General features: G+C 33.7%; 2 protein-coding genes across 3 annotated transcripts; both read right to left on the reverse strand.

Annotated features, from left to right (window-relative positions):
- Positions 1-46: 46 nt before the first annotated feature.
- LOC101210062 (calcineurin subunit B) lies at positions 47-3,164 on the reverse strand. Of its 2 annotated transcripts, XM_031884112.1 has the most exons (7): positions 2,917-3,164; positions 2,753-2,831; positions 2,524-2,648; positions 2,331-2,427; positions 1,203-1,312; positions 1,022-1,096; positions 47-392 (listed from the first exon to the last, which is right to left on the reverse strand). In XM_031884112.1, the coding sequence occupies exons 2-7, from the start codon at positions 2,820-2,822 to the stop codon at positions 342-344; spliced, it is 528 nt and encodes a 175-aa protein (XP_031739972.1). In that variant the 5' UTR covers positions 2,823-2,831; positions 2,917-3,164; the 3' UTR covers positions 47-341. The 2 variants fall into 2 exon arrangements, with proteins under 2 accessions (XP_031739972.1, XP_004152181.1); XM_004152133.3 differs by having other exon boundaries at positions 2,753-3,163.
- Positions 3,165-4,761: 1,597 nt separating this feature from the next.
- On the reverse strand, positions 4,762-9,768 carry LOC101209815 (NADH dehydrogenase [ubiquinone] flavoprotein 2, mitochondrial). Its single transcript, XM_004152132.3, has 10 exons — positions 9,531-9,768; positions 9,421-9,453; positions 9,252-9,317; positions 8,228-8,344; positions 7,316-7,393; positions 7,091-7,196; positions 6,739-6,785; positions 5,510-5,587; positions 5,353-5,418; positions 4,762-5,234 (listed from the first exon to the last, which is right to left on the reverse strand). Exons 1-10 carry the CDS (start codon positions 9,585-9,587, stop codon positions 5,127-5,129), a joined length of 756 nt encoding a protein of 251 aa, XP_004152180.1. The 5' UTR covers positions 9,588-9,768; the 3' UTR covers positions 4,762-5,126.
- Positions 9,769-10,070: the final 302 nt, after the last annotated feature.

The raw sequence follows: 10,070 nt of genomic DNA on the forward strand, positions 1-10,070 counted from the left end.
TTAATTTTAGAGTTTAGTAGTAGTTAGAGACAATAGTCGATCCAAATTTGATCAGAAATAATTCGTTTCAGAGAGATTTTCATTAAGATGGTTCGTAATCTTTGAAATCAATATCTGTCTACAAAAGGGTGAGCCATAGGCTTGAATTGAGCATAAATGAACATGTTTGAAGAATTGATCTTGCTCATCGACGCTGAAATTGCTTGAGAAGGACATGATACATGAGGATGACGAAGACATGATACATGACGATGACGCTTTAGCTAGTAATTTATCATTTGTTTCTCCTTGTCGCGAAAGAGGAAAAGGGAGGGGACAAAGGAATAGTTTGAGTAGTCGTCTTAATCAACAGGCACCTCAACCTCCATTTTCAGGTCAGAATTGGCAAGAATCTGCGAAAGAACAAAAATACACATTACAACAGCTTGGGGAATATATGAATTGAGAAAATTATGAATGACTTACAGCAAACTCAGATGACAAAAGTCAGTACAATAATAGTTAGCACGGGATCACAAAATTGAACTAGATGACTTCTAGGAAAAATCATGGAAAAGTTGACATGGTGCAAGACACCAAGTGATGAATAATGAAGTAGTTCTGAAGTGTAGAGAATAAGCAAATAAACCATGATTGGTGGAACCCTTTTCATTCAGATGCTGAAGAATCAGTAAAGTTTAAATCAAAAACAATTTCAAAATTGAAGTTTAAAGTTCAACAACGAGGTACTGTTATTGATAGAGGTATAAATTTTCTTAAGATTTCAAATATGATTGTTAACGTTAATGACTAGACTATTTATTGATCACAAATTGTCCTTGAGATTTCAGCTGCTTTATCTTTGTGGTAATATTTGGGTAATTTAGACTATTAATGTACTTTCTCCATTTAATTGATCCAAGTTTCAAATAATTATTAATTATTTTTGTGCTTGTATGCGTGTCAGATTAGGAAGTCACTGGCCCACTAGGTCTTGTTGGTACAAATGAACGGAATGAGATTTAACATGGTAAAAACAAACCTTAACGAAATCATCCTGGGTTAAATGGACTTCCTTTGTGTAACCTGCTTCCTCCAGAAGTTGGCTCAAGACTTGCTGCAAAAGAAAGAAATGAACGTAACTTTATAACATGCCATGTGCCATGGAAAATATATACAATTCTCTCAATGCCTCATAAGATTTAATGTATCGTCTAGAGTACCTTTCTTTGGTCATCAGACATGAAGGGACCAGACAAATCCTGTAGCACTTCTATCATGTCATTGAAGGACACCTTCCCATTCAAGTCGGCATCATAAACTTTGAACATAACTGATGGAACCAAAAACAAATAATAACTGATGAGTCAAGCTTTTTCAAGACAACAAAGCTCATTATATCAGTATATCATTTATTAAAATTTTAGATAATCAAATTTTTAGTTAAAAGAGTATGATGTTAGTGGCTAAAGAAAACGATTGACAAGAAAAGAAAAGAGGAGATACACAGTGCCATGTTTCTGATAGGTAGAAAGAAATTTAACCACTGAATTCAACCCCTCTCACAATAAATGAAGAATGTTATTTGACTAAGAAAGTTCATTAAGATATACTCATATATATTTTAACCCAATACTCACACTATTCAAAAAAATTATTAGAACGGCTACCCAAAATCATGCAGATAACTCTTACGATTTTTGTACATCAACCAACTAAAAATACCAAATTACACTATCTATGAAGGTCCTATGGAGCCAATTACAACAAGTTGATTTTGAGGACTCATTATAGAAGCCCATTTGATATAACCTTTTCTCACCATCTATAATTCTAGAAGAAAACTACAAACATATTGGATAGTAATTGCTAGGAGCGTAAACAAAGTCCTTCGTTGTTTAGGAAAGGGAGAGATCTAGTGTACATAAGTATGGACAATCATCTCCACCAATATAACCTTCTGGGTGAAATCAAAAGCAAAGCTATAAATGCTTATGTCCAAAGTGGGCAATATCTTATCAATGTAAAGATAGGTGGAGGTTCTTTTGTCCATATCAACCTCATAAATTCCCAATACCATCAAATTCAAGAACATAAGTATACCGCCATTTGTTTCTATATTTCAATGAGCGGATCATGTAATATTTCTGGGGAAAAGACGTCTTAAATGGAAACTGAAAAGTGCATTATTCCATAGCATTTCTGTACAATTAAGTATGAAAAGTGAAAAATATAAACCAAAAATTTGCTCCAAACTTCAAAGGCAATATTTGGAATACTGTCAAAGAAATCAAATGTCGAGTATCATCAGACAGCATCTAAACAATAGCAAGTACGCATTTTATACGTACATTCAATTTTACGTTGGATGCTAGCTTTAGCACTAAATGCAGACAAAAACGCCACGAAATCCTTAAAGTTCAAACCATCAACCATCTTTAGCAGCCTCTGGGGAACACAAAAAGCAAAGAACAAACTATCATTCACCGATTAAAGTACACGCAATTTCAAGAAAACAATCATAGAAATGTTTCAAAAGAAAACCTGAGAAAGAGGATTCATAGCGAATTCTGGGACTGATAAAAACTCATCGGCCAAGATGTATCCCTTTGAGTTTCGATCGAGTTGACAAAATCTTTGATACAGTGACACTATTTCTTGTTGCGTAACTGAATTATACAACCAAATTGAAAGAGAACCGAGTTAAATTAGAAGTGAAGAGTATGGAAAGAAAGGATAAGGAACATAAATCGAAAAAAACAAAAAATCTCACATAGATTATCGCAGTGGCATTGAACTTCTTCAATATCATATTGAGTGAGCATCGAAGAGGAGTTTCCCATTGTTTGTTGCTGAGATTCAATACACGCGCAAATCAAAATCTACCTTCTCACCTCGAAGAAGAGGCAAAATGTAGGTAGATTGCAGAGAATTTACTATTATAGTAGAAAAGGGAGAAATCAAAACAAACTGTAGGAGTCGCTGAAGATCAAAAAACTTATCAAACTAAGTGGACGAATTAATTGAATTCTGCGGAGTTGTTTGTTGATTGACCATAAAAAATTTCAAGAACCCAAACAGAATCGGATCAAAAGAAGAGAAAGCTGCCCGATCTGGAGCTGAGAACTGCGCCCTTAGCTGCTTTTGCTTGCATGAAATGATCTGAATTCTAGAGAAAAAAAAAAAAAAAATCTGTGTAAATTGTAAATCTGGTCCTAAATAAAATTAGAATTAAGCTGAATTTTAACCTTTCAAATTTTTAGGGTTAGATTTAAAAAACTGATGTTGTTGACTTCTTTATTCGTAATCTCAAATTAATTAATTTTGACGATAACATATCTAATTTTATTTAATAGTTCATAGTGTAAAGTTGAAAACAACGATAATGAATTCTATTGAATCACTCAAACAAAAAAGACATCATTAAACTAAGCTTAACAGAAGATACTCATGTTGACGTATAGGCTTATTCATGTACCAATCCAAAAGTGTCAATTTAAAATTTGGTTTGATTTACAGATAGATAAATTGGTTTTATTGGTTTCCAAATTTAAAATTATGTGAATTTTGAATTTGTTTGGTTTTAATTTAAAAACATGATTTTAAATTTGGGTGAAGTTTAATAATAAAATTAACTTTGATTATTGAGTCTAAAATGAGTTGTGGGTGATTGAACTTTTATTTAATTTAAAACGAGTAATGGTGATTTCAATTTAAATACGTTTTTTTTTTTAAAATAGAAAAAAAATTATTTATACTTCAATGAAAAAAATTCACTAATTTTTTTTTCAATGAAGTGTAATATTTTATTGATTTTTATATTTTTGATCATTTTTCTTAAATTTTAAAATGAGCAACGGTGATAGGTGATTGAATTATAAATGAAAGATGGTTGATTGAGTTAATTAACAATGAGGGATGAAAATTGAATTTAAAATAATGAATGATCGTTAATTTTTAATATTTACTTTTACTTCTTTTATTGATTTTTTCCTTTGCAAAAGCTAATAATCCAAATTTAGATGTCACCATCTATCGTCATAAAACTCGCCATTTTTATTTTGCAAAGGTATTGTAGTAAAGGCTAGAGTGGAAATTTGAACCCGGACCTCTTGTCCACTCGCCATTTTTATTTTGCAAAGTTATTGTAGTAAAGGCTAGAGTGGAAATTTGAACCCGGATCTCTTGTCCACCGAAACATACAGGTACCAGTTGAACTAAGCTCATGTTTGGCTAAACTCGTAATTTGCTCCATAATTCACACAAAAAAATTTATTTTCTTTTTCTCCATAATTCACACAAAAATTCTTATTTTCTTTTTAATCCTCAAAGTCGGAGAAGGTGTCCATTGTGTTTCTTTTTCCAAAGCTCTCAATCTCATTTTTTTTACAGGTTTGATCCAAACCCGTAGATAGGAGTTGGTTTTAAACTTGTTTTTTTCACAAAGCTCTCAATCTCATTTATTTTGAGGGTTTGGTCCAAACCCATAGATAGGAGTTAGTTAATTTGTGAAAAGATTCAAAAAACTAATCCCAAGAGACACTTGAGAAAGTATATGTAGGTTAAGTTTGATCGACCTTCCTAATCATTTCCTCAACTATTTTGCATTTTATTTTAGTTACATATTTGTTGGGTTGAAATTAGTTGAATCTATTATTGCATGCTTATTTGTTATACACTAAATTATTCTAAGCCCTACCCAATGTAAACCACAAATTTAAGAACAAGAAATACAATATATTGAATTATAGATATCAAAATAAAATTTAAAATAAAACAAAGGATAAAAATAGAACTTTATGGGGGTATAACAGCAAAGGAACTTTGTAACTATTAATACACGTTAAACAGGCATTGGGAAAAAAAAACACAGATGAATATTGAGGCCATTGCTGAAGTCGTCTGTAGCTAATACAAAAGTCAAAAAACAAAAGCATGCATAGCTTAGACAACAGAACAAGTAGGCATTGTGTGTTATTGAAAAATCCACCAGAATCCATTCCGGAAGTAAAATAGAATCTTTCTTTTTTTAGTGGGGGTGGATGAAATTTTGACAGAATAAATAATAATCAAACCAAGAATCTTTGGCAGCTCGATTGGTTACATCCCAGATTTGGCATTATTGGAGGAAGTAAATGGGAGGCTTTTCAGCAAGCATCGAGGTCCCGGCATGGAGGCGGTTTCGGGTCACTTACCAAGGTTGTGTTTCCTCCTTCTGGTCCGCATCGAATGCGTCCAGGGTTTTGTGTGCCATGCTGAAATATGACACAGATGTTACATTTTTTTTTTTTTATCATAAGCCAGTATTGTGGAGAAAATTACAGAGAAGAAATCTAGGAAACTCGACATCAGCAAGCCAGTTAGTTTCCTTACCGGTGGTTTCTCCCCTCTTCTCAACATCTCTACTATCTCGACAACTCGTTTAGGAGTGACATCTTCCTGAAAATGATATAATACACGCAAATAATTGTGATTCAAGCACAAAAAGTTTATTTTGCTTGGTTGAATGAAAATGTTATGCTGCACTCACATAGTAATTGTATGTGTATCCTTCAGATCCATTAGAGTAATCGGCAACTGTGATCATTGGAGCGTTAACACAACATCCCTACAGAGAACAAGCAGATATCAGATTATAACAAACTGCTTTTATTTTCTTCGAAAGCATTGAATTAATGCATGGGGTGAGAGAATCGAACCACTGTCTTTGAGGTTGATAGTACAAGTATTAAGCCAGTTAAACTATGCTCCTTTTGGCATAAGAAACTACTATTTAACCATGCTAGCACCTCCTTAAGACAAGTTTCACTTCAATGAAAATGCACTAGAGCCAAATTATCAATTTCAATTTGAACAGCCAATTCAAGAGACCGAGCCTCCCAAGAATTGAGTTCAACGCAAGTAATATCTACATCCTCTCATGCTCAACTCGCTATAAACTATGGCCCACTAACATAATGGCCAAACATAAATACCATACAAAGAACAGCCAAACGATAAACAGAAACTAAAAGACAAATAAAGTAGTAACTAACTGGTCCATCACTGCTCATCCTAACATATGTATTTGTATGTATGAAGTTTCACCTAATGTCAAGATCCTAGAAGTCTTCTGTTTTGGAATCCCATTGTGAGTAAGCTTCACAAGAGGTTCTCATCTAGGAAGAAAAGCTTTTTTCTCAAAGGATGGCAGACCCAATCTCATTTAGTCTATTTTGAGTGGGATTCCAAACCTTGAAGAAACTTGTGGTGGTTTCCTTTGTTGACAAATTGAGGCGGGAAAAGAGTTGCACTTAGGATGGCACTTAGAAAGCCAATCCAAACAAACACTTAGAAAATGGGGCTGGTGGTGAAGGTCCTTGGATTGATATAGGCAACTAGAGAACCCATTTCAAGGCCCTTTTGAGTAAATGACATAGACGTTTTCATCATGAAGTTCAGCAGGTTAGCTGGTAAGTAGGTACACAATTTTTAAATATGTACACCTTGAAGCATTAACACTTTGAGCCTTAAAAACACCGATTGTACACTTTGGACCAAGTGTTGAGAGAGAAAAAGTGCTGGACTTGATTGAGCCACAGCATTCTCTGCTGAGGCCCTCCCTGAACCTCCTCTGTTTGAGGGCTTTTTTTCCCCTTGTATGCCACTGCTATTTTTCTCTTCTTTTTCTTCATGAAAATTTGGTATTCATTGAAAAAATGTTGTATAAGAAGGTCAGGGTAGATGCCAAGGAAATAGAGAAAAGAAAAGAAATCTCACCATGCATTCCATTTCTCCAACAGAGAACAGACCATCCTTTGTTACTTCTGCATATCACAAACATCATGGGCTTATCTTCAGATCTATATACCTTCAAAGTTCTAATGAATAAATTGTACAATAAAAAAAAGTACATAAATCTACATCAACAATATAATTATGATTATTGTTATAAAATTATGTTGTAGAAATTTAGATTGTTGTTCGTATAAGATCAAATATTTTTAACACATATGGAGCACCTAGTAATAAGTTAACTTTAACTTTAGACTTCCAATCGCTTGCAATAATTTATAATTATGAATTCTGCCATGCCCAACGTTTCATGAGCAAACTGCTACATAACACTCACCATTGCGCTTCACTCCCAAGTGTTTTAGTAAAGCATCTTCTATTTCCCGAGAACCACGAATCATGCATGGAGTAGTGCCACAAACTAACAAGTGGTACTTGCCCACCTGAAAATAAATTAATGAAGTTCAGCAGGTTAGCTGGTAGGCACACCATTTTTAAATATATCCCCAAAAATCCAAATGTAAATGAAGAAACAATATAGACTAATTTTATTCTCTCTCACCTTAGCTCGATTGAACATTGAATAAAATGTTGCAACTTCATATACACGGATGGGAGCAACCTCCACAACTTTAGCTACCTGAGTCAACCATAAAGGTATCTTTATATGGAAATATATTGGCACAACATCCATCATGTTCACAGGCTTACATAAGTTTTCTACTGATACAATCAACTTCCAATCAACCTATGGTGCTCATTTAAAATAATAATAATAATAATAATCAATCAATCAAATCTAGAAAGTGCATAATTTTGTGATTAAGGACTAATATAATTAAAGGGATTTTGTTTTACTATGAGTCTCTTAAATAAAGGAACGGAAATGACTTTAAATAGCTATGCTAGACATTGAAGAAGCAGCAAACATGTTATTTGAGAATTTGGAGACCATGAATCTCCTTTGTAAGAAATCACCTTATTTTAGTTATCTAGCTGATTTTCTTTAGAAGATGCTCCCAGTTCCCTATGCGCTTGTTTTGTTCTGAAGGTGCTATTGTATTAGGATATTGACTTATTGTAGTTAAGGCGATCATTTTAGGTCATGGTAGTGCATAATCCAAGATCAAATACTTTTTCAGATTACTGAAGTTGGGAAAAGTAGTTCAAATTAACCAAGGTCATGGATTTTGGTTTGGATGTTATGCACAACACGACTATTTGTGGAGTGCATTAAGCAAGCCATATCTACCCAACCCCGAAGAAAATAATAAATGAATAAAGCACACAAAAGAATGATAGATAGGCAAAGGCTTTAGTAAATCAACTATGAGGAGTCTACAGTGTATGGTATAAATATTGCATCAGATTTTGACTATTGCATATTAAAGTTATTTCATTCATTGTTGGAATACTTCAAACTACTGACACAACATCAAACTAAAGAGCAACTTCAAAGCATAGGCCAACATACTGCGTTCATTGCAGAAACAGGAAGCCATCCTCCATGTTGCTGTTGTGCAAGATCTAACAAAGGAATGACAGCAGATTGTTTATAGTTGGAGGGATAGTGGGATAATATCTCTGCAATCTGCACACGGATAAGATCAACTAAACCCTTTTTTTATAAGAAATATTTGATTGATGTCGACAAGATGAAATTACAAGAAACAAACATATATCCCTATTTGCTACAACAATGTTGAGCCAACTTTTTTTTAAAATAATAATAATAATAAATATTAAGCAAACATAAGTATGAATGATTGTAAAACCAAGTATGGGAATATCGTAATGATATTAAGCCCACCAAACAATGTACCTCTACGGAGAAAAAAAAAGAAGAAGAGATAATTAGGCTTCCACCCACTACAAAATGACAAAGAGCATCTTAAATCCTCATCACATATACTGTGATAATAAGGTTTCTGAAAGCACAAAATGTGATGCATACAATGTAGTTACCAAATATTGACCTAACAATGATAGTCTAGGATATTGCGATTTCATGTAAAAATGGGGGGAAAAGGCTTCTTCAAGACTATCTATCAATTATTTTGCGGGCATCATGTATATTGGCGGTTAATTCCCAAAAGCTACACTCTAACCATCATAAAAACAGAAAGATGCGTGGTGGTATCCATTGCATCATTCTAGTCGTATACATTGGTCTAATACTTACAGTACTCATTTCCTCTTTTATTTAGATGAGTTGCTGTCCCATAATTTGATAGGTTTGAAGCAAGACATGGCTATGTATAAGCAACAAATTGTAGCAAGTCGTCTATCCGTCCTTTCCAGATGTTGGGTCAAATTAACAGAACAATCATTTGTTTTGAAAAATAAATTGTCATAAGACAAGCCAAATGCCGACGAATATCGATCTGAAAGGCATCCAGATTTCCCAAATTCCGAAATCAATAAAGGTTAAAACATTCTCGTCTCAGACTAAAAACACCAGAAATCCTAAAATTTCTAGAGTCATTAAAAACACCAACCTTTTTTTTGTTCGTCTCAGAGAATTCCCAAGTAAGATCGGGATTGTTATCCGGTGAATCAACATGCTGCAACACGTTAAAAATTCAAATTCATGAGCTCAACAAAAAAAAAAGCCTTTTATTCAATTGAGAGATTAAGAAGTTAGATGCAAAACACCCATGGACTCACATAGTTGAAGGCAGTTGAGAAGCATCGCGAAGTCTGTAGGAGACATAAACTGAAATTAGAGAAATGAATTGGACGATGAACGAGAGTGAAATAGAGAGTGAGATAAAAACCTGACGGACACTTTGCCGGATTCCGGCAAGACGATTGGCAGCCAGGCGAGCTAGCATATTCACAGAGAGAGAGAGAGAGAGAGTGATGAATTTTAGGGCCTAAGAATGGAGCTCGGATTCAGGCTCGAAGTGAAGAGGAAAGAGAGAAAGAGAGAGACGCTGCCCGTAGCTTCGCTCCAGTCATGAGATGTTGGAAGAGACGAGCCCCGTTAAAACGATGCTTCGGCCCAATGACTCGATTTTGATGGGTTCAACTTCAAGACTACCTTATTTAAAGCTCGAAACCAAATTTAGATCAACCTTCATCTATTTAACTATATACCAACATTTTAAAATATTTGTATATATAATCAAATTTTAAAAAATTTAACGATTTATAAATATAGTAAAATCGATTTTAAAATATTTATAAATATAATAAGATTTACACTTTCTTTTAAACGTTGCTATATTATTTTATTATTATTCATAAAATTACTACCAATTGTAATTATCTTTTTAGTTTTTAATAATTTAGTAAGTATCGTCAATTTAGTCTAT

This window comes from Cucumis sativus, chromosome 4 (assembly GCF_000004075.3).
Source record: "Cucumis sativus cultivar 9930 chromosome 4, Cucumber_9930_V3, whole genome shotgun sequence".
NCBI lineage: Eukaryota > Viridiplantae > Streptophyta > Magnoliopsida > Cucurbitales > Cucurbitaceae > Cucumis > Cucumis sativus.

Excerpts from the sequence above, each read along its gene's own strand:
- LOC101210062 (XM_031884112.1), bottom strand. The coding sequence starts at position 2,822 with ATGGGAAACTCCTCTTCGATGCTCACTCAATATGATATTGAAGAAGTT. Across the intron at positions 2,649-2,752 it reads ATGCCACTGCGATAATCTAT|TTACGCAACAAGAAATAGTG; the intron begins GTGAGATTTTTT and ends TGTATAATTCAG. Across the intron at positions 1,313-2,330 it reads CATCCAACGTAAAATTGAAT|TTATGTTCAAAGTTTATGAT; the intron begins GTACGTATAAAA and ends TGGTTCCATCAG.
- LOC101209815 (XM_004152132.3), bottom strand. The coding sequence starts at position 9,587 with ATGCTAGCTCGCCTGGCTGCCAATCGTCTTGCCGGAATCCGGCAAAGT. Across the intron at positions 5,588-6,738 it reads TTGGAGAAATGGAATGCATG|GGATGTTGTGTTAACGCTCC; the intron begins GTGAGATTTCTT and ends TGTTCTCTGTAG. Across the intron at positions 5,419-5,509 it reads GATACACATACAATTACTAT|GAAGATGTCACTCCTAAACG; the intron begins GTGAGTGCAGCA and ends TATCATTTTCAG.